This window comes from Stigmatopora argus, chromosome 5 (assembly GCF_051989625.1).
Source record: "Stigmatopora argus isolate UIUO_Sarg chromosome 5, RoL_Sarg_1.0, whole genome shotgun sequence".
Lineage (NCBI taxonomy): Eukaryota > Metazoa > Chordata > Actinopteri > Syngnathiformes > Syngnathidae > Stigmatopora > Stigmatopora argus.
In genome coordinates this window covers 6,107,239-6,132,446 of record NC_135391.1, presented here as the reverse complement: position 1 = coordinate 6,132,446, position 25,208 = coordinate 6,107,239, and the positions used below count along the sequence as shown (strand labels likewise).

The following is a 25,208-nucleotide window of genomic DNA, read 5'->3' as shown; positions in this document are numbered from 1 at the left end:
AGACTATTACGAGCCACCCGCAGCCAGGTTTTGGTGATGAGACAAGCGGGACAAAGCCGGGAAACAGCTGGGTGAACAAACTGTGAAAAGCATACATGTGCCGGCGTATTTGTTTGGTATTTCGTCCCAATTGTGAATTCCAATCCGCGTTGTGACACCGGCTTTCTCGGTCCGATGCTTCCCATCTGTAACTCCGGTGTCAGGGTGTCTCCCAGGACGAGCTTGGAGACTACGGGGACGGCGGAAAGCGTCAGGAGCAAGTAGAGCACGACAGAGTGTGCTGCCAGAGCTTTTGCCTGCTTTTAACGTGGCAGAAGGTTGGAGTGTGGCAGTCCAAAACGAAAAGGAAACGTTTCCTAAGGAGAACATTTCTGCTGGGATTACAAACCTGTGTCTGCGTCAAAACCAAAAAGCCTTGCTCAATTACAGCTAGAAAAATGTCGGAAACTGCGTAAAAACTGGCATTCCGTATTTTACGAATTATAAATGGCACTTTTTCACATGGTGTGGCTGGCCTTGCAATTTATATTAATCAAATATTATACGGTATTGTCCGAAATGATAGTTAACACTGGCCGGTCATGGAATAAACATCGCTTAGAGGGTACTCTTGAACTGATAATCGATTATTTATCGATGAATTGCTGCATGTTAGCAAGCCGCTAGGAAATGAAGGCACACAAAAATGATAGTTTTGCTAGTATTCAACAATACTTGAAGTGCAGGTAATGTAACAAGGGAATAATCTGCTCTCAAACTCCATCCGAGCCAGTAAAGCGAATGTGTAGAAAAGCAGAGGCGGGAATCAACCATATTCAAGACACACACAATTATACTACAGTGGGGATCCATTATTCATCTCAGAAACATTTTTCATTTAAGTGTGGGCCGAATATGAGCAATGATGAATGCATCGCCCAGAATGCAATTTGTATGTAAAATAACAGAAGATTACAGGCTATGTTTTTAAAGCCGATGGAGTTTGTTGCCATCTAAGTATAAAATACTTTCCTCCAAAAGACAATGAGAGCTGAGTTTCCTGAAATCACTTAGCCCTTAGCTATGTAGCTTCCTGGTTATTACGGAAAGGTCACAATAAAAGGCTTGAGTGACGAATGAGCCGAGCAAAAAACTATTTCCATTTGGTGGCCATTTGTAAAAGTAAAAGACGGCCGAAAAACAAGCCAAAATGTCCGATCTCCGCCAAACATTTCTTTCATTTGTAGCCAATGAGCAAGGGTTGGCGTACAATCAGATCCAGGTCCGCACTGCAGACCCATCAACGAGTTCCGTCACTCCGTCCTGCCCGTTTCGGTTGGGTGACTTTCAAGGCCGACAAAGTGCATTCCCCTTTCCCATCTATTCATAGCGCCAAGATTGAACACTGCTTCCTAAAACCAGACATTCCCACCACAGAGCGTGTAATACAACTCATTACTGGGCTTGGAGGTTGCAGAGGGCTCTGATAGGAGTGACAAGTACAACAGACAGAGCATGAGGGGGGGGCTACACAAACATCTCAATCATTCCTACCAGACGGCACCGCTTTAAAAACCAGCCTTACCACTAAAGCAAAGCAATTGATTTCGGAGGCTCGGCTTATAAATCCTTTTAGAATGAAAGAGAAAACAAAACAAAACAAAACGGACGCCGCCATTTCATGGCAAATGGTTCTCTCCACAATGTCTTCTGGAGTCGTTAGCTTACGAGCAAATTGTGGCTAATCGCTGAGACGAGCGCGGCCGATGTATCTGGGTCAACCGAATTGATCTCGGCGCCCGACCCCACTCGGTACAGATTTGAAGTGACCAACGACTTCGATTTGGTTCTGGAGGAAGCAGAGGGTAGGGGGTCTATGAATGGATGTCTGCTAGGGGGAAGAAATAAGCCAGGGGAAAAAAAGAGCTAACGAGCAAGTGACCTTGTGAACGTTTCCCAACTTCGGGGCAATCGCATCACAAAAGGCAAAGCGATTCACACATTAAAAAGGCAGGAACTTTAAAAGGGTTGGCGCTTTTAAGCACGCCATCAGAAGGCCACGGGTGTTGACAAAGGTTTAACTTTGGGCGAACTTTTGCTGGTAACACAAAGAATTGACCCTCATTTGGTCATGTTTTTGAAAAAACAAGATTAGAAACTAAAACTTGAGGACAGTATTTATCCATTTTCTCTCAAATTGACTTGTAACAACCCTTTTTGTGAATATAGCATGGTTTCACATTTCAAATCATTGGCTGAAATATTGATAGACATTGATAGAACTAATAATCCTAAGAGGCATCTTCAATTCTACCAAAAAGTGAAATCAGTCATGATGCAGAACTGATTTTGGAAGGTCAAAAGTTGACGTTTTTTCTTACAACTTATGTTTCAATACAGCCATGTTAAATGTCAACACACAGTGGCGCAAAAACAATGAAAAAAAAAATGAATCCAAGTTTTAAGACAGCTTGAGAGATGAGCTAAAACAAACAAACAAATAAAAAAAAATGGAGGTGTCAGGAGATTGGAAAGGATGTGAGGAGTTGTCAACATCTCCCCTTCTGTTGGTGCGTTTCAGACGGAGGGGAGCAAATGGGCCTAATTCACACAGGCTGCGTTGCGAGCGTCTCTGCTGTCGAGCAGTGTGAGCGGGAATTAGATCTGTGGTTTGCAGCCTTCATCCCTTCCCAGACAGACTTGTTCCGGCTCAGAGGCGCTGCCTAATCCGCAGCCCTCTCCCGCTCGCGCTCCCGGAAAATGACTTCACACAGCCGCCTCAAACGCTGCGCTGCGATTCTCGACTGACTGACTCAACCCTTTGAGAGAAAAAAAAAGCCTCAGCAGGCCTTTCCTAGCTCATTTAACATCCCAATTCCTCCCCAAAAGCTTACCCCGGGAGATGAAAACAACAAGGAAAACAACTACAGCCCCACTTGATGATTTAAGGGCCCTTTTCCTCCGGAGAGGTGTCAAAACCAGCAGCGTACAGTGAGAGGAATTCAAAGAACAAGGAGTTTGTTTGGTGCTAAGTGGTGCTTTTCAGTCCAAATATCACTACGCAGGTATGACATGAGCAAAACTAGTGTATGACATTTGGCCCTGGGCGCTTTTCAGGCGTCCAATTGCATTGAATGTCAATTCATTCCAAGGCTATTTGGTCTTCAGGATAGAACTAGGCATGGAAGAAGGCTACATCTGGGGTCATCTTGCCTTTTTAGGGTGAAGGAGGTTAATTCCCAATAATAGTGTGGTCACTTCCCCTGGGATAAACCGACGAGTAGCGAAGGTCAGTTAAGACGAGCTTTAGCCGTGAACAAGAAAAGTGGGAGGTCAGGATGTTGTGGTCGCCCTACCCTGACCCCAGTGGACAAATAATGACGTCTGGCAGGCCCAGGGCCAGACTGGTGGCGGGGTGTGCCTGCTATCCAATCACTGGGCCAGCCCCTGATGACTCAAGCGCTTCCAGGTGGGAGTCATTAGCCAGTGAGGAGTATTTAAGGCCACCAAGAACATGACCATGCCGCTGGATCGTCTTATCAGTCCTACTGTTAGGTACCCTCTCGTAATTCCTCCTTGCCTACCTTGTTTGATCTACGACCTCATGTTTGTACCCAGGATTCCGACCACGCTCAGCCCCACGACCACGGACTACGACTTCGCCCTCGTACACCCCACTCTGGACTTCCCAACGTACTTCACGGCGACTGACCATCCTTGTACGACCAACAACTCGTCTACGCTATCCCCTCTTGTGCCTTGCCCTTCGCGTGGACGATTCTAAATAAAGGATTCGAAAACCAGATTTGCAGCGCTTGCCTGCTTTGGGGTCCTCCATCCCCGATCGTAACAACGTCTTAGGTGCTACAAGCAAGCACTGTGCTAAAACAGCTTAACAAATCCAAGTCACATTTAGTAGTACTCTAAAAATCCACTGGTTTTTAGAATTGCACCTTTGCGAGAACTGGACAAGATAATGATGACCACGTGGATTCCAGTCCAAGTTGAGAGGGAGAAAACCACAGTGTCGTCACCAAATCTTCCAAAATCAACCATGAAACGCATTTTTACAATCCGTTTTTTTACGTGTATTTCACAGTTTTCCAGTTGTTTTGACGGCAGAATTTTGGCAACCGCGCTACGAGCGTTTCACCATAACCGGCTTTAAAAATACATGCGAGCGAAGAACGTCTGCCAGACTGTCTTCTCAAATTGAAACATTCCTAACCAGTGAACTGACACCACAAGCAACGCGGCGCACTTCCGAGCAAGTCGTTGGGCAAAAGAAAGTGATATCACAAGCAAAAATGTAAAAATAAAGCCTAAAATGAAACAGTATAGCAAGCGAGAAGAAAGGTGATTTATCCCTTCACGGCCTTTTGCCGCTAAATTAAACTGTTGAGTCCATTCCCCAGCGCCAGCTAGTTATCTTTCCGGGCTAATTTAACACTATAATTTACATTCCATATAAAATACATCCTGATGTGGAGCTGTCAAGGCTGTACATCATTTGCAGAGCATGCTCCACTTTCAGAGAAAAGGACGGAATTAGATCATATTCATGATGCAATTAAACACTTCAGTGGGAATCGATGTAAAACCGATGAGCCCTGAAAACAATGCATATGGCTGAGAACATTAGAAGACATTACCTAGCCTGGGTTCCCTCGCTCCGCGGACGCAATTTGAAATCCTCCACTCCACTCTCCACGGCTCCAGCCACATTCATAACACGTGGCCATAATAAAATCATTTTTCAGAGAATTATTCAACTACTAAATTGCCCGTGGTAAGCGAGTATCAGATGAATGTGATGTGAATTATTAAGTAGGGAAACTGTTTGTTCTCACCACGGGTGTGGTAATTGGCCAAATGAGGAGCAGGGCACAAGAGGGCCAGGTTACGAGAAAAACAGATCACACATTAAACGTCGGCGTTGATGTACAAACGTCAAAACTCCATCAGCCGTTGGAGCCTCAAGCTGAGTTGATGCTATCGACCACTTTCCCGAGAGGAGCCGAGGGGGGATTTCTTATGGGTACAAATGAGAAGCTTCTATTTTTCTTTGCGGCATATTCACGTAACGTAACCTGGTGTTCGGAGACGGGCCGCTGTGAGGGCAAAGCGATACAACGCCACCTCACTGCGTTTTACATAATCCACAAGACAGCCGAGCAGACCACATACAGATCACTTCAACTACCTGTCACCGTCCTCTACGCAGCCATCAGACTTAATTCTGACTGGCTTACAGATATGGCTTCAGAGAAGGCTGACGTACAACAAGCAAAGTAAAGCAAAAATGTCTATTTCAAGCCCAGTTCTTTGCCGTTAGTCTCCATTTCTATCCAAACGGATGTGAAAAGACGGGACACAAGCAATATTCAAACCGTACAACCGTCACTTCTTATAACTTGTAACGTAAAGAATGAACCTCTCCAACCAAGACAGTAACAATGCTTAAATCTGGTACGAGTTGAATACATATATGTTTGTTTGACCTATTCTTTCCATTTTAGTTGCTCTTCTGTCACTTGTTGAATCAAACATAATGAAAGCCCTGTTCCATTAATGCAAAAACTTCCACTACCAATTCGAAATAATATCCCGAAGAATGTTCTCGTTTTAAATCAGATTCGTTGATCGATTATCACAATAATCTTAGCCTTTTCGTCCGGAAATTCCCAGTTGCAAGAGGAAAGGATACAGAGCCTGAGCCAAAACAAGTGAGAACAAATGCCACCTTTGTGTATCCAGAGTCATTTGTACTCAGCTCAGGCAATTCCAGAAGCCAGCAGATAAAAGTCCTGACCCCCCCCCCCCCCCCCCCCCCTCCTCATCCCCAGCTACGCATCTCCCGTATTTCTTCTCACTGACAAACATTCTCCTTCCCCCTTTTCATAGGCCAGAGAGAGAGATGAGGGTAGTGTTAAAACAACTCTCGTTGTTCTTGCTTCTGCCGCCAACTCTCCTCCCAGACGTTCCCCCCACCTAGCCACGTCGATACGGAGAAGTGACTGCCGTTTGCTTTACGATTGTCTCGTTTTATTCCGTTAGCCGCGCTTTTTCTCCTTTCTGCTCTAACGAGTCGACCCAGCTACGACAACAGAGCCATTGTCTCCTTAAGCGGAAGAGACGGACGTTGGATCGCGCAATTCCTGGCTTTTCGCCACTTTATTAGCCTAGCGCCACATTAGCGTTTCTCCTAGCCGGCATTGTGTGTTTGCTGGGAACAATTACAATATGACAAATGATCCGTCACCGCCATCTATCAGGTCCGAGCTGACAGGAATCCTATAGACGGGGCAGCCATTGGTCCCCCGCTCCCCATCTCCGGGGTCCCGTGCTTTGGTATCCATGACAACGCGCAAGCCACTTGCCACGCTTGCCACTTCACAGTGAGAGATGAGCGCCCGTGAGTGGCTTTGAAAATTAGCCTTTGACACAGTGTTCCTCTGCTCTTCCGCCCTCCGTGCCTACGGCGCAGCCCCTTCGGGGGCCCTCGGAACATTCGCTGCCTTCTTTCGCATTCTGGCCAACACAAACACAAAAGCCACACAGACAGACGCTTGCATAAACAGAACTTTCTGCCATGCCTGAATATTGGAGCTCAGCGAGACCATTTTCAGCATTAAAGTCACCCGGTTACCGTATTTTCTCGTCTATATAAGCCGCGCCCTTAAAATGGCCTTTAAATCATTGATTTTTACGATTCCTCCCGTGTAAGACGCCCACAATTTTCACCTCCATATTCATGGGTTTAATAGGGAGTACAAATGTGTTACTTTAAAAGGAAAATCTTAAGAAAAATTGTCGCACGTGGTATTTCTGAGATAATGTACGAATCGAAACGATCGTCTGAAAGGGTGCCTGCACATGGACAAATTCAAAAAGGAAGTCACATGAGCAGTACAACCAGGAAGTTTGTCCATAGCGGTCTACTTTTCACCAAGTCTCTGGGTGCAATGATAGCATGAGATACACATTACGCAGGTATCAAGGCTGATATTTTGATGATCGACCTCAAGCCCTTCAATCAGCTTTAACAACTATTGGGATGTTGTGAACATGGTAAACATTACGAACACATCTATAAAGGCTACTCGTGTCTGGCCAGTCCGAGCACGTTTAACTACGGTAAAATGGCGGCGCCCTCTATTTTTAAATAAATGACCGCATTATTTTGTGTCACGGCGTTTCGCCCCTTGCAGTTTCGTGCATGTCAAGTCTAATTTGTGGACATATAAGCCGTACCATTGAGTCAGTCATCATTTTTTTGTGTTACAAACACGGCTTCTATGCGAGAAAATACGGTAGCTATCCAATCCAAGAGAAGAATCACCACCGCGTGGTACACATGCATAAAGTCAGGGGTTAATAATTGGACAAAAAAGAAAGAGAAAGGCAAGGAATGCCACAGTAACACTTTTATGAAGCAGACTCAACCATGAATTTTCTGCTAAACTGAAAATTATTATCATATTTTGCCTTACTGGCTGTATGTAATGAACAACTTTTTCTATTTACGCAACTCAGAGTGCGGATACTGTTACTACTGTGCGTGTGCAAATAAAAAAAAGTTAAATAAACCAAAGCGCTAAGATATTCAATTTGATTCTTTTTAACGTGAACTCAGACACACCTCTTTAAGACGTTGCTTTTACCAAAAACTGCACTTGGCAGCTTTGAATCCTGATTGGAACACACAAAGCTGTGAAAATGCACTACTCTTGTCAGAAGCAATGCTTGTACAGTGTATGATTAATCATATTTGGAGAAACATTAAAGGGAAAGGAGGTAAGAGTGTCAACTGATATAACCCGCCACTGACATCAAGCAGAGCCAGCTAGCTCATTGATGTGGCAGCGTCTCATTTTCACCAAGCAGACAGTTTTGCAGCGCCTTGCGGTTCTTAATTATCTCCCGACTTTGTCTAATTCAATCAACACAACTCAGATCTGGGTGCGAAATGGCACTCGCATCCCCTCAAGCTCAGCAAGTCAAAAAAAAGAGAAAAAAACACTGAATAAGTGGAACAGGCAAAGTGACAAAATGGCATAGCACATGAGAAATTTGAGCTATTTTACCTCCCGGGCTGAGACCTCATCCGAGGGGGGGAGCTTGACAGAGGGACCAATCAGCTTTTTGTTTTAAGTTGCAAAACCGCGTTCGGCGGGAGACGTGGGAGTCAAAGCGCTTTGATGGGACTGCACATGCTGCCATATTGAGGTGCGTGAGGTCACTTGGCTGCCGCTGGCTAACGCCACGGGATCGTACGGTCTCGCGTCGGCCGCTGAACATTTGAACAAACGGCGACGGGAGACCAAACGTCGAGCCATGGCGTGCGCATATGGGCCCGCTCGCGTGCGGTGAATTTAAAGGTCTTTGGTGATTAAACTAGCTGGCAAAAAGTAAGCGAGTCAATGAGGAAAGTCGGCCTACCACTCATTGGCCTCCGCCGCAATCTGATTATTCCATTTCAAGAATATTGGCTCAAACAGGAGATGAGGCCCCGTGTCGTTCTAAAGCATTTACTTGACAATTAAGTGCCAAATCTGTTTTGCACTTGCTCCACACTGCCAATCCTAACAATGGCAGATTAGCGAAGCCCGTCTCATGTTGCGGCGGAGGTTAATGTAAAGTGACGGGGCTAAGTCGGCTACAATTATGTATGCAGACAGAGATATTGTGGCACTTTGTTACATCAGATCACGATTGGATTAAACTGTTTCCACAACAATGGAAGTTTGATTTCATTTTCAGCTGTGGCTGATAGCAATCCTGTCAGAACAAAGGCAGTTTACAATTCCTTTTTGTTTTTGCTCTTCCCATTGATATTAATGGAGCATGGCATAGTACATGCTCACGGAGGATGTCAACAATGTAATACAAAGCCTCCAATGCTCGACAGTATGTTCATGAAGCTTGCCTTTATCGACGGTGGTCTCGCAGCAGATCCCTCAGACGGAAGGTCACGAGAGCTGACCAATAAGCTGCTATTAATCCTCCCGCGGTCATCTATTAGCCCTTGTTTTTTTTAACGGGACAAACGAATCAAGTGTCTTCATCTGACTGAGATATAGACTACCTCATCAAGCCCCCCCGAGTCTTCCCGGGCCCCTTGACGTGAACTTCTAGGAGAATCTGGAGCGAATGTGCCAGTCTCGTGGGGTATTCCCCACCGTCCCGTTACCTTCGATAAATCTCGGCGCTTTACGATTGGGTACATAAAATGAGTCATAGATCTAGACGGTAAATAAGAGCTTGTCAGTGTGGCTGACGCCAGGTCTGCCCCCGCTACCCCTCCCCTGCCAGATAGTCCCTCTGTACACTGACCATCAGACTGCCGCTATTGAACTTGGGCTAAAAAGGTTCTCATAAATAACACTAATATTTCCCTCAGGGCGTGTATGGTGCCACGCGGAGTCATGCTTGCATCAGCCGATCAAAGAAAATGCTGCAGAATAATAGCAGTGTTAGAGTCCAAATATTTTGTAGATCCAATTTTTTTTCTCTCCAAAACTCCTGTTTCCAATCACATCTTTCCGACAAGAAAGAGAAGACGTGACTAAATCCATCCATCTTACGTAACTTCAAACTCTACGCTGTACTCCAAGACAACATTGATGTCTTTTAATGGACCTTCAATCCATAGTTGCAAATGAAGCATGCAAAACGTCCCATTAAGTAACTCCACTTACAGTGTATTTACTCCGGTTGTTGTTTGGGTTGCTTTTTAGAAGCAGTCCTCTGCTCGACTCAAAGCCAGCAACGGGGAGATTCGGCCCGTCGGGGGCTCGGAGGGGCGAATCTTCTCCAAATGTACTAACAAAATGATGGAGCGTTGCTCGGCAGCCCAGCTAATGATTGCAGCCGTTTGGTTTACACTGGTCCGGATTACTCCCTGAATGACCGCCTTTGCATATTAAACAGACAGCCAGGGCACAATCGGTTAGAGGGCAAGAGAGCCACGACACGCCGGCAGTGACACTAGCTATTGCTAAAAATGGCTAAAGGTACAAACGAAAATCCAGCTAGTAGCCAATTGTTCATTTAAAAATGTGATATATCTGCTTGACATATGTCAACGATGTCCCAAATAAAAGTTGATTTTAATTTTAAATGAATTATTATTAATTATATTAATTAATTATAATTAATAATTAAATAATTAATTTAAAAAATTTATAATAATAAAATAAAATAAAGTATCTCATTTTGTGATTTTGCTGCTTTTCTGTCTTTTTTTATTGCATTTTGGTATTTAATTTTTTACCTAGGTCTACAATGTCTTGTGTGTCTTGTGTTTGTCTTGCTGCTGCAACCAAGAAATTTCCCGAATACAGGATGAAATAAAGTTCTAACCTAACCTAATTATGCGCATCGACTTCATGTTTCTTGTTAAAATACCAATTTTAGTGATTATCACAATTAAAAAAACATTAAGACATTGCTAGAGTTTTTGTTATCAGTCCCTGTTTTAAAATAAATGGAATTAAATCATTTTATTGACTTCGTATCTCAAAAGTTATCATTCAGTTTCTTGAATATTATGAGGCAATCGGATCAGTTCGTAGTGATGATTGACTTCCCCGAAGGAAACGAGAACGACAAAAATAGGTTTGACACCCCTGTTTTAATACTTCACGTTCAAAAGGTATCAAATTATAGCGTCTTGTGGTAACAAAGGAGTACGTTTTGACAAAATTGTGGTTTGTTTTGAGAGAAATTGGCAGTTGGGCATTCAAATCCTGATCATCAATCAGACACGGAAGGTTAAGTCAAAAGTTACCTCAAATGTAAATCAGGTTGACTCTATTTACACTCCTTGATTTATTGAAGTCACACTGAGTTTCTTTTGTGTTGACCTCCCAACAAAGTCTATTCAGCTTTTAATGCTAGTCTAGTTTTTTTTCTTAGCACACAATTCTGATGAACAGCAATCCACAAAAGCCCAACTTAGTTTACCATTTCAGTCTCCCCAATAATACTTTTGAGGTAGTTTTCGACATGTGTCTGACAAAAAAATCATTTTAAATAGCATGGCTTTTTCTTTTGACGCAATGTGTTGTTGTTGTTATGTGTTGTGATATTATCGATCTATTCTTTTGACTTTGATAAATGATTTACTCCCATCAGGACAGAACAGTATTGATTTTACAGCACGTTGCATTATTTGACCTTGCTTACTAAAAGATATTATTACTTAAAAGGACACCGTTTTATTTACATATAATGTAAAGGTGGCATATGGATGACTAGGTTAATTAGGCTTCGCCTTTCTTATTGCTTGCTATAGTGACATGCAGGTGGTCCTAAAACTAAATTCAAAGTGTTCGGGGCTACAGTGTAATTTCAAATCATGTCTTGATTACACCATCAAGAAATCAACTTTCAATGGGAAAATCATATCGGTGTGGAAATAAAATATATAATTAGTATTTAATCATTTGGATGAGGACCTACTTGTTTTTTTTATATGATGTTGGAAAAAAAATACATTGTATTAGAGCCCATAGGCCCAAATCTGAAATTTCTTGTAATGTGTCATGTCTGTAGTAAATAGAATTGCCACAACATCATGATACATGTTGAATAAATCAGAATATAAGTTACAACTATTTAGCAACAGAAAACTGTTGATCGATGGCACCTGTTTGTTTACACTGAGACAAATGTTGACCAAATCAGAATGTTTGAGATAAAATATCCAGAATGTTTCTGAGAGTTTCCGATAGGGTTTGCCATTTACGGATAGACGAATAAAAACATTACGATTGACACTATCTTGTTGACTTGGCGAATGTTCTGGGTAAGAGCATAACGAGTTCAAGAAATGTAGCGTCAAAGAAGAACTCCCTGATCAGCGATCAACCTCAAAAATTGCGAAAAGCCTAAATTAAAAATAAAAAAATCCCCCGTACATTGATTTATCTCATTAGCCCTGAAAGAAAATACCCTAACTATTCAAAAGTCACATTAAGAAAGCACTAGCATTGTTGAATGTAACGTTACACGAAGTAAGAAAAGGCGCCTAACACAACAACAAATGTAAGACTTCATTAGTCTAAGCATCCTTACGCTTGTTTCATTAAAAAAAAGGCAAACATTCCTCCAAATAAAGACAGCTGTCCAGCAACTGTCTTCCCATCTACGATAGTATTGACCATAGTCAGATGCTCCGCTGATTAAAAATTGATCCATTTTGAAAAATCTAATCAACCGAATAGGATTGTTTCGGACGCGAGGAGGGGCCGGGCGGGCACGTCGTCGGAGGTGGTGGGTGGTGTGGGGGGGTTGAGCAGCTACTGACAGACCTGTTATTAACCCCTGCACCCCAGTTCACCTCCCCCTGTGCCCCGGGACGAGACAGTGCCCAGACGTTGTGAATTATTCAGCAGTCTGAAAGATGCTCCGGCCACTTGGCCTATTAAAGCCCGCGGCGGAGGCTAGTGGCTCTAATGGACGGTCCAGAGGAGCCCCGGCTCCCTGCGGACAGGCGGAGCTTCTGTGGCTAGACTGCAGGGGATGCCTGGGCCAATTGGACGGAGGTAGAGGTCGCGGCAGGTTAATGATAGCGCACGTCTAGACGGACGCTGGACGCACAGCCGTGGCCGTGAGGCCATTGGGGGATAGCAATATCAATTCGGAGTGAGAAGCGGCTCTCGATTATTATGTTTGGGGGAGTTATCAAAGACGGTTGTCGTTATTGTGTTTAAGCACTTATCGTATGGATGCTGTTTTTTTGCTTTTTTTTACCATGCCAGTGATAGGGACCTCTCCAAAAAAGCCAATGCCTCTCCTAAATGTTAGTAAACGTAGTTAGTTTAATCATGAATTAAACCAAACAAACACTATTGCTTTTGAATGACTAGACCTTTTTTTCCTTAAAAGGTATATAACAGCACTGTCAAAATTAAAGGATTATCTTCATCTAAGCGTAATTCAGGGTCAATTTCAGAATTGCATGGCATTTTTGCTTTAAAATTCTCAAAAAAATTGGCCATTTGTTGGCCACTTCAAAAATAGGTGATAAAGTATGAAAGCATTGATTATTTTGTGCTACAGATCACTGATTTTTGTCTTATTCCATGATTTTTTTTAATGTATGTAAAATATTTAGCATCATGACAGTAGCAGAGTTGCAAATTCAAACTGATGTTAGCATTTACTTTGGAGTAGCAGTTTACCTACATAACTGCAGACTAAAATGACAAAAGGAAAATAAAGAGTCCTCTTATTCTGATGTATTACATGAGGCATAGTGAGATATTTAATCAAGGTTAACTGATAGATTTGGCCTCTAAATTTGCTCACAAACTGCTATTTTAGGACCTTTTATATGTACTATTTAAAATCTGAAGGGTAGGATGTAAAATATCACCCATTTGCAACAAAATAATATTCTACAAATTATTATTCCAGAAGATTGAAATATTCGTCAATTCGTCATCATCACAACAGCAACCCAAACAGCTGGGGAGGGCCCTCAACCCCAGCACAAAGTCACTCAATAATCAGGGCATCTCCCCCAGAGAGCCAACGAGATCGGGGGGATGCGAATCAGGGATGGAACTCATTTGGGAGCAGCTCAGTTACCATGTGTTCAATCGCCGTGGTGATGATGCGCATCCGCGCAAGGTCTCCGTGTAACGATGTAAACGCCACAGGAAACAAACAGAGGAGGGAATATGAGCCCCAGGAGTTAGCAGCATTTAGTCGACAAAAGCATCTACCTGAAGAGACAGTCCAAGAGGACCAGATTATCGTGACCAGCCAACGGAGATTTCCGCACTTCCAAGGTTGACTTGTTTCGACGCAAAGGCTCGATAAGTTTGAAGAAGCGGATTGAGTTTAGCCTTCGATAAATACTATCTGTGCCGGACTGGGCTAGCACGCTCCTCCTTATCCGTGATCTGATGCCAAGTACATTTACTCTTGAGGTCAAAAAAACACTGGCGTGATTGAACTAAATCAAGGACATCCCGTAGAAGGCCGCCGAGGGGACGCAGACACGCCCCAAACCTTTCACACAAATGTAATCTGTGCAGCTCCGGTAACTCAAGGTGACCACGAGCATAATTCACAGATCGTCATAATAAGACAACGTTTACCGTGTTTCAAAAGGTGGTCCACTAAACTGTCCGGGGCCCAAAAACCTGCGAGGGAGTAAAACTCCACATTAAAAACTTGTGTGATTTTTGCTGGTGTATCAGAAAGAAATACAGTAATCCCTCGAATATCGCAGCTTCAACCTTCACTACATCACAGATTTTTTTTTCTCCGGGAATTTTTTTTTTAATTGCATGTTTTTTGGTGTAAGTTCATAAAAATATGAAAATCCACACTGAAACTCGCAAGCGGAAGCCACTCCCCTTTCCTCCGTTTGCTACTAGGACTCAGCACAGAAGAAAAAATATATATATATATATATATATATATATATATATATATATATATATATATATATATATACATATATATTGGATTGGATTGGATAACTTTATTCATCCCGTATTCGGGAAATTTCGTTGTCACAGTAGCAAGAGGGTGAGGATGCAGGAATATATACGTATATATATACACACATATATATACACATATACATATATATATACATATACGTATATATACATATATATACGTATATATACGTCTATATCTATATATATCTATATCTATATATATATACAGACGCTCCCCTACTTAGGAACGAGTTAGGTTCCGAGCGATTGTTCATAAGTTGAATTTGTTTGTAAGTTGATTCAGTGCTATATTTTGTATTATAATTTATATTTTGTATTATAATTTATGTTTAAGGCCTATATAAGTATATTGAAGGTTTATATAAGTGCATTTGTATGTTTAAGGCTTGTATAAGTAACACGCATTGGTTTGTACTAAAAAAACATTTAATAAAATGGAGAGAATATGTACTGTATAGAGAGAGAGAGAGAGATTTATGTATTAGAAACTGGCCGAAAGAAGCGATCTAACGACGATGGCACAGTTTTCTTCTTTCTTTCATCATAAATGATGCGGTAGCACTGTATGGCATCATTCAATTGATTTGCAAACTTTGTGCAACGTTCAATATTTGGGTCCTGCTGCTCGATCTTTATGTTTATAAATAGTACTGACAGTCGAACGATTCAAGTTGTATTCCCGTGCAACACTTTCTCACGCGCATCAAGCTTCTTAATTATTGCCACTCGTTTCAAATGAAATGGCTTGCCTCTTCCTTGGACCTCCCTCACTAGAAGCCTTTCGCTTTTTACCAACCATATTGAATAATGGCTGCACGAGATATTTCATGACACAAATGAAAAAGGTTCTTTGCGCACTGGAGATATGTTCACGCACTTCGTAAGTAGGGGAGCGTCTGTATATATATATATTGCTTTTTTAATTAGGGGTGATCCTACTTTGCGTTTTTTCATTTATCGCGGCCATGTCTGGTCTACATTAACCATGATAATCGAGGGATTACTGTATTTTGCTATAGTTTAAATATGACCGGTCTGTGAATTTGCAATTTCCCAATCACGTTTGGCTCATTTCTCTCCAATTCTGGATTCTGGACTACAAATACATGGCCCTTGGTTTATCTTTTCAGTTGACCCCCCACTCCACCCTCCAAATTTCAGTTCCTCAAGGCGCTCTGCCGCAAGCCTGGAGCAATGTTTAGCTAAACCTGCTGGTCTATGTAGGCAGCGAGAGTCCCCAGAGGGCTGAACAATCAGACAATTTCAAGATCATGAAGCATTAAACCAATCCCGGCAGGGTACACTAATTAAACAGCCGAGCCCGGCACATCCAACCAATCCCCACAGAGCAATTAAATCCATCCCCTCTAAAACACTGTGGAACCTGTCAGGGGAAAACTGCTGAGGAGTGAGCGCAAGAAATGGGAGAGCGGGAGACAGGAGGAAAATATACTGTAAAAATCATCTGGAAAAGACACTACAGGAGGATTGCAATCAGAGGCTAACAAGGGAAATTGAAAAAAAAGGAGGCTACTTCCATTCACGTCTCCGTTCCCTTTTCACCTATTGACGTTCAAATATACCACATGACATAATGTTTATGTGTATTATCGCCAGTGTTGATGGTAACCTCAACTACCACATTTAAAAGATAAAAATAGTGACCTGCTTACAGTCTTCAGCTGCATATAATTAAGCTTACAAGGTCTTGAAAGCACTCGAGAGACTGGGAAGAAATGCAGAATAGCCTCGAGGACTATATTACACGCTAGCAAAGCTAACCGTTTCAAACTGTAGTCGATACCCCATTGCTTTCCACTACTACATGTTATTTTTCACGTCTGAAGTAAAGATTTCATTCCTTCACTACCAAACTAAACCAATATGTGACAAAGGACGTTACATCGTCGTTTCCAGAAACTCAGAAGAGCACTTTAGCATGGCGGCTAAGCATCTACCAGTATTCACAATACCAACGTTGCGGTATATTTTGGAGTACATAAAAGTACTATCCCCAGGGCCACCATGAACTCATTTGCCGTCTCTGTCGGCATCAGACGTCCAATCCCATTTGACTGGGAGAGGATAGCAGTGAAATAATAGCTGGCAGCTCTTCCAAAATGTTCTAGAAAAGAACTGCTTTTAGTTATTTTCATGAGCCACAGTTTGAACATTAACATCTCACTTAGAGTTCAGACAAAAAATATAATGAAAGAGTAACATATTCAAGGTCATACCTTGACATAGTGGGTAAATATTTGCAAAGAAACAGGGGAGGGAAAGACAACACCTACTGTGAATAATAAGTTTGCAAATCATGAATTTCTACAAGCCAAAATGAACGGAATTACAAGGTTTAAGAGAGCAGCCATTTTGTGATACTAGTCACCCACGTACTTAAATGCCGATAGTGATCATGGGTTTCGCTGAAATAGTTCAATGGTAAAATGTCTGACCCCATGTGAGTTGGCAACGCCCTGGAAATGCCATATTTTATTTTATTTTCCCTATTATTGCACATTAGGAAAAATTAAATTAATTTTTTTAAGTTTATTATACCACATTTTTCGGACTATAAATCGCACCCGAGTATAAGCCGCGCAAGCCAAAAAATATAAAAAGGATATGAAAATATACATAAATAATTCGCATTTTCAAAACGGGCATTTTTTTACTTTATCAAGAAACAAGAAAAACCATAATAAAAGTAACAATAGTAAAATGGAGAACAACAAGCTAAACAGGCTAAAATAAATGTTTTTCTGACAGGCTAAACTAAATAACATAACATAACGGAGGGGCGGAAAAAAGTATATACGTGGCACTTAAGTATGCTACATAAAAATGAAAATAACTTGTAACAAAAAGGTAGATGTTTCAAGACAAAATTAAAGGTGTAGAGTCAAGAATGTAAAAGGACAAGGATTGGAGTAGGAGTGTCTCATAACAGACTGTAAGAAAGTGCGATAGTGTGGACTTGCTCTTTTCTTCCCCCAGAATGAGTCGACATAAATCACATAGGCCAGCTTCACATCTTTACTTCCTCTTCCTCTCCATTAAAAATGATAAACTATACCTCTTGAAGCCACTCGCTCGCTTTAGGGCCCCAGTCTGCACCTTTCTGGTGAAGCAGCACGAGTGCGTGACTCGGATTTATTCCGCGCCCTCACGTTGTTGGGGATGAATAAGGCAGTAATTAGCTATGTTCTGGTGGAGAGAACAAAAAATAAAAAAAACTGACAAGCAGACCAATCTATCAGCTTTACGCCACTATATACTTTCTGTATAATACAGTAGCGCTTTGTAAAAATAATAACAAGTCGACCACACTCCAAAGACCACCGTGAAGCAAGCCAACAGCTGTCTGGGAAACACTCGCCAAGCCCCAACGTGTAATGAGAACAGCTGAGCTCCCCAAAGACGACCTGGAGAAGCATTGATCTCAGGGGTACCTCATCACAGTACACGGTCGATTGGTCGCCGGTCTTTTGGTCGCCCGGAAGGTTATTGATAATTACCATTTAAATCGTTGCTCAAATTCCCTAAATAAAAACTGCAAATTACTATTTAGTCATACTTAATGCCCTAGTAATTATTAGGCTAAAGAAAGGCTCCAAATTTCCCGGACTTTTATTGTTTTTTTGTTGGAGAACTTGTTAAGACCCTGACTGACGTACCTTCCTAAGGGGACAACTCATGTACATACCAACTCATACACACACATCCGCTCAGTGAAACTGCTCAGGGCCATTGTTGGCTTTTATTGATGCGTAGACCGTGTTGTTTTACCTTGTTTTGTCGCCGGTCTTTTGGTCGCCCGTTGTTTGGGTCCGGGCGACCAAAAGACCGCGACCAAAAGACCGCGACCAAAAGACCGCGACCAAAAGTCCGGCGACCAAAAGACCGGTGACCAAAAGACCGGCGACCAAAAGACCGGTGACCAAAAGACCGGCGACCACCTCATCACATGTTACATGACCAACAACATAGGAACCCAAGACCCCCAGGTATAGTCGAAAAGAAAATATAAAGCGCAACGTGCCTACAGCCGGGTGGGGCACGGTAAGTCGAGAAGTCGGCTCGTACAATATGTGTCGGGGTGGCCTTTCACCGGAAACGCTATGATATGAACAAGAAAGGACCGCTGCTCAATATGTGTGCAGTGGCGTCAGCTGGTAAAAACAAATAAAGCCAAGGCCGCGGTGGGGAAACACAGCTCGATATGAACTGGCTGGGCAGAGGGTAGAGGGTGGGGTGTGTGTGTGGGGGGGCTGTCAACAGGGAGAGAGGCCACAGCTTTATACTCATGCCGATGAGCCATTGCCTGGCTGCCGATGCTTCCTGAGCGTGAAGGAAGAAGAGGCTGCCCTACAACTAGCAAGCAGTCCTCCCACAGACTAATGTGTCCCTTAAGTTTTGTTAAAGCTGGTTATTTACTCCTGCCGAGCAATTGCTTCAGCCTCGGGGCAGCAGAAGACTGCTGGAAAAAAAATATCATAAAAATAAAAATTAGGCATCTCCGTGAAGCATCTTCATCTACCAAGGGTGCGCTTGGCCCAAAAAGGAAAGATGTCTAAAAAATGGCTACTGCTTTGAGATATCTCATCTCATCTCATTTTCGGAGCCGCTTTATCCTCACTTGGGTCGCGGGGGGTGCTGGAGCCTATCCCAGCTGACTTTGGGCCAGAGGTGGAGGACACCCTGAATTGGTGGCCAGCCAATCGCAGGGCGCAAGGAGACAAACAACCATTCGCGCTCACACTCACCACTAGGGGCAATTTAGAGTGTCCAATCAGCCTACCATGCATGTTTTTTGGAATGTGGGAGGAAACCGGAGTACCCGGAGGAAACCCACACAGGCCAGGAGAGAAAATGCAAACTCCACACAGGTGGACGTAACCTGGATTCGAACCCAAGACCCCAGAGCTGTGAAGCCGACACACTTTTCCACCGGGCCACCCGTGTCCAATCATGTCATCCTTAAAAGTACACGTCAGGTATTGTTATTAGGGATGTTCCGATGCTCATTTTTTGACTTGCTGAGACCAATCTGATTCCTATCCTATAATTTTAGACCAGGAAAAATAATGTTAAAATGTTTTACAAAATCTGCGCCGAGCGTCATCTTCCAGTTTGAAACATTAATATAAAGCCACACTAATTATCATATAATTATCCCCACAGGGGTCACGACAGCAAAACTACGAAATATAAACATATCAAAGCATTTTCGTGCACATCCATCCGCTCAGTGATTTTGTACTTCGAAAAATGTGCGTCACGGTTAAAAAGACATGCGTTTGACTTTTCCCCAAAAAACTGATCGTTATTTGAGTCGACAGAAACTGCACTGGAGTACAAACATACTAATGAATCGTAACAGATTTGTACGCGTGACTTTGAGCACATACGTGTGCGTTGGCGGCGTTAGTGAGTGAAGCCCATCACAACGGAGCTTATCAAAACGCGGCGCATTCGGCGGCGTGAAGACAGGAGCACAAGCGCGGCAAAAATGATTGGATAGGTATGGAAATCTACTTGAAGGAAGGTCAGAGTGATTAAGCTGACATTAATGACAGGCCTAGTCTTCAAGTGTGAATGCTGAACGTAGCGCTCTCTAAACCCATTTGTCATTCGTCTTCCGCCGCTCAAGCATCTGCTTTGAAGTCTCTACCACTAATGCTACACACTGAGGTTAAACAGCTTAACGCTAAAGTCTTTTTCACTCCTCTCACGCTCTAATGTTTTTTTTCTTCCGTTTATATACCGGGGTTATTGCTCCAGGATTTCACGTCTCAATTTGCCCCAGATGGTTGTGTAAAACTCCTTTTCCTCTTTTTTTTTGTTCTTTGTTGCTAATGTCAAATCAAGAGAGGGCAGTCCAAAGGATGCCAGATTGTAGAAGACACGTCCGTCCCTACGAGTCAAGTAGCGGTATTATACGTCCTTTTACATTTAATCTGCTCCGTTTGGGAAAGAGCTGCCGACCCCGTGAAACAAGTTGCAAAAAAAAAAAAAAAATGGAATCAATCATGAACCCGCAGTACAGAAGCCAGAGTGAAGGGCAACTTTAAAGTCTTGCTGCCAACTGGGCTTTGGACTGAAAGCATGTAGTCATTAGGATAAATACTACAGGATCGGGGGCGCTCAGACGGCTTTAGTCTCCGCTACAATGAGATTAGACCGAGACATGTGACATTAACAGTACCAGCAAACAAATATAAAAAGCATGAATGAATGAGATACAGAGCAATTTTCACAGCCAATTTGAGATTGGATGGTTCAAGCGCGTGGAAATGTGTGTGTGTGTGTTTGTGTGGGTGCGCGGAAGCTACTGGCAAACTGCGCACTTAGCGCGCTGCCAGCCGAGGCATCCGGCCTGCAAAGCAATTTCACTGTTTGGCAATACTGTTGTCTCTGTGTGTGGATTAGAGATGACACCAGAGCAACTGAGTCATGGCGAACGCAGCGCCGCTTTTGTTCGCCATCGAAAAAAAGCCCCACCACCTCTTACGTCCGTGGAAGAGAAGAGCGGGAACGGGGTCAAGGAAATGATAAATCATCCAGGCATTATTTCACCAAATGAGCACAGCGTTGCAACATCGCAGGAAACAAGCGGCGTTCGGATTTCAGGCGGCGCCTTTTTTTTTTCCAGGTCCGGGCAGATATACCTTGCGTTTTGACTAAATCTGGCAAATGCTTGGACATGGAAGGGAATGCTAAGCAATTGGACGGAGAGGAGACAAAAGCGAAGCGTGATCTATCGGTAAAAAATTAAATTAAAAAAAGAGGCGGTCCCCAGGTGCCATGCTGGCCCGGGGTTCTTGGTGACGTCTGGCAGGCGAGACCCTGACCCGTCCTTTTCACGCCCGCCCACAGAAATGCCATCTGGCCGGTGTGAATGATTACCACAGCAACGGCCGTGTGACCTGCAGCCAGCAGGAAGCAAGGTCACCCCACCTCAGCACCTCACACTCTTTGTGCCCTCTGTTCATCAGCCTGCAGGTGAATTATTTATCCTAGACAAGTCCGACATGCAACTCTACTGCGCCAACACTTTGTATTTTGATTGTAGTTACGTCAACTGCTCGTATAAATTGCATTTTCTGTTTCTGTCACACAAACGCAAGAGTAGCAAAAGTGAAATTTCCCCGATGAAACTTATAATGAAAAGGGTGATGCGTACTTTCATTAGCGAGGTTGAATTCAAGTGGAGTAAAAATGGTGACTAGTCAATTGGAGTATCAAATGGACTACATCAGTGATTAATGATCAACTTTCCAACCACAACAACTGCAAATTCATCAATAATTTGCAAATCTGGTTAAAATTTTAAATTGCTTTATGAGGGTGCACCGCTACAATCCTTTTGCACTATGAAGTTACCAGACACTTGATTACTATGTATACTTGTTTGTTCTAAAGATGGTGCCTCCACAATTTTGTTTCTAGTTACAAATGTGACACTTAAACATGGTACTAATTATTGTAAAAAAAATTGTACAGATCCGTAAAGCTGTTTTCAATATACATTGAAATGAGAATAGTCAACAAAGTGCCATTTCAACCCGTCTCTGACTAATCGGCTGCCATCGACAGTGACAGACGTCCAATCCGAATGGACGCGGCTAGCCCTCCCAGTCCCAAAGGAAATGGATGTTTACGAATTCATATCCAGGAAAAAAAAAATCAGTGTTTTTGCTATTGCAAATAATTTCATAGAATCATTCTTACAATTCTAATATGTGCCTTTTTTAATACAAGGGGAAAACATGAAAAACTATAACAAAGATTTCAACTGGGTCTCAGTAAGTTCCTGATTGCTCTTTTGTTTCCAAATTTTGTGAATCACCTCAATTTGCCGTGTCAAACAAAACATTGTTATCCGCGGAATCAACTCTATTTTTAAGTTGTCAATGGCGTTCTGATTTTCTAAAAAAATGACAGGCGTAAAGTCAAACATGTTTTCTATATCAGTTTTCTAAAAAATGACAGGCGTAAAGTCAAACATGTTTTCTATATCAGTACAACGATCCACAATGTAATGATGTCAAGAAGAGCATTGGATGAAAAAAAATCTAATGCTTTCCACTGTCCTGTATTGCTAATTACAGTCCATCATCTAATATATTGTCTTAAATTAGATGACCAAGTGCAAACGATGGGTGCCTTCCTATTCAATCCCAACACAATGTACTACTACTACTGTAAGATACTGTGGGAATAACATTTAGAGTCGCACATTTAAGCAAGACTGTGCACTGACGAATAAGGCAATTGAGAAGGTCTCTACGAGTCGCCTCGGTTGAATTTGCTTCAAATGTTCCCCTTGTGCGATGCTGGTCCCGGACGGACGCCAGCAAGACGGGGCGGTCCAGCGGCCAGGAGCCGCAATAACACTCGACACAGCAGATGTGATTGTCCCTGCTCGGTTAGGGAGGGCTGGGGGCTGTGGGGGGCGCTTGGGCTGCCATGCTCCTGTCATTTGTCATGATGCACGACATCAGTCAGACGGCGGAGATGGTGCCCTTGCACCGGCCGAGTCTGATTTACAAACATTAGCGGGGAATACAATTACACAGCCCCTCGCTGCCCCTCGCCGCCGCCGCCGCCCCCCTGGTCGAGTCGCCCTATGCGGCTTCGATGAGAGAGGGGTGGGGAGCCGAAACGACATCGCCGCTGCTTTTCTTCCTCCAAATACAAAAGAAAAGAACAATACAAAAAAAACGATCTTCGATTTGGTGGTTCGCCCGTTCAACTTTGCGGAAAACGGTGCGGTCAAGCCGGGAGGGGGGCTGGTCGAACAGACACAATGTGCCGTCGCCGTTAGTGGATGAAAAGCAAAGTGCTCGCTCACCTGCCACATTCCTTCCTTCCTTCCTTCCTTCCTTCCTTCTTTCCTTCCTCTCGCTAGCCTCCGAGCCACAAAAGTCCAGGCGATATTCGCAGGGCTCCCCCGAAGACAAGCGACAAACAAACGTGGTGGAAAACGGACGACCCTTTTATCAACGCTCAAACGTGGAATTCACCCACAACACTTGCACAAACAAACCCAACCAACCCCCCAAAAACTTGCCTTGAAATGCTGTCGCTCCGGAAAAAAAAGGCATGAAATGAGCATTTAAGGCTACCGTCGATGGCAAACGGTCCAAAAAAAGTGAAAAGTTACCGTTGGAGAAGCGAGAGCCGACGGCGTATTAAAAGTTTCCGTGCGGGCGAACTAAGGAGATTGGAGCCGGTGAAAAAGCCCCCCCTCCCAGTAAAAAAAAAAAAGAAGCGGTGCTGTCCGCGGTGCTGATCCCAGATCGGTGTAGCTAGCGGAGCCTGCGCTGTTCCGCGCTCGCTGATCGATGATTGAACCGAACAAAGGCAGAACACGGATCAATTTCTAATAAGTAGCCATGCAAAGCACGCCGCCTTCACTCTCACGCGCAGCCGAAAAGAACCGAGACCCCCTCCCCGGAAGGCGAGACGAAATCCAGCCTGTTCGAAATCCAGCAAGAGAAGAGAGAATAGCACCAACCTGAAGCCGCCGTAGATCAAATTTCTTCCAATATTGAAACATCGATCCTACATCGGCGGCCATCTTGGGGGATATTGAGGAGATTTTTTTTTCTTCCCGTGGCTGCAATAAATATGTGGGCTGGATTCACCCCCCAGTTAAAGAGCCTTCCTGGTCACGGGCGCCACTTGGACAAAAAAGCGTTTTGTTGACATCGCTCCTCGTTGGAATTTTTTTTTTTTTGGGGGGGGGGGGGGGGGGGGGGTGGGGGGGGGGGGGTGGAGAAGTAGCCAAAAGAGGGGTTTGTGGGGGGAGGTGTGGGTCGCGGACTGACTGGGTCCGAACCTCAAAGTGGGCAATCGCACTTGATTTGGCGTCGGCAAAGTTATCAATACTGACGTCAAGCCCGTGGCTAATCGATGGCGTCTGAAAAAAAAGAGAGAGAAGGAGGTGAGTAGATCAGTGCAGTTTAGGGAATTTAGCCAAGCCCACTTACTCCTTTCTCGAGGAACCCACTTTCCACCAATAAAAGACACTATAGACTCCTTATTCGGTTTGAACCAATAATAATCATAAAATAGTTTTCCCTATGCCATGTTATACATCAATTTTCCTCCTCCATGAACACAATTTCAGGTTACTAATAGGACAAAAATGTTGATGGAAATGTTGCCTCGTATATCGATTTGTTAATAGTATCTTGCAAAAAAAAATCTCTTCTTAAGCAAGTGACTATTTCTGTTAATTAAAAAAACTTTACTGATATATCATCAATTATTATTTATTATTGTATTAGTAGATCATTTTTATATTAGTATATAAAACTAATGTCAAAGGTTGCTAAAGATAACTATTAAAAAGAAAAAAACAACTTAAATACACTGGTTATGTCCCCCGATGACACTAAAGTTGATTTTAAAGTTTGTTAAAGTTCATTTTTTATAGAACATATACATACATGTGTGTGAATATAAATATATAATTAAAAAATAATAGCAAAAATAAAAACACTAGTTATTGCCCCCCATAAAAGTGAAGTTATTTATTAATTTATTCCATAATATTTCATTCATCAACTCCCATTAACAACGATAAGCATCCCTTTTAAATAGAATAGCCAGCATTGAATGAGCATCTCTCAGCGCCATTAACGACACCAGACGTCCACTTTATTTGGACTGGGAGGGCTGGCTGCAAATAATCCCTCTCCCAGTCAAAATGAATTGGACATCTAGCGAGCA

General features: G+C 43.1%; 1 protein-coding gene across 1 annotated transcript in view; it reads right to left on the bottom strand.

Annotated features, from left to right (window-relative positions):
- The window catches only part of cux2b (cut-like homeobox 2b), a 91,041-nt gene extending 66,814 nt beyond the window's left edge, over positions 1-24,227 (bottom strand). Inside the window, exon 1 of the mRNA XM_077600756.1 lies at positions 23,989-24,227. Coding sequence (XP_077456882.1) covers positions 23,989-24,051 — 63 coding nt within the window. The 5' untranslated portion in view covers positions 24,052-24,227. The remainder of the gene's footprint in view (positions 1-23,988) is intronic.
- Between the last annotated feature and the right edge of the window lie 981 nt (positions 24,228-25,208).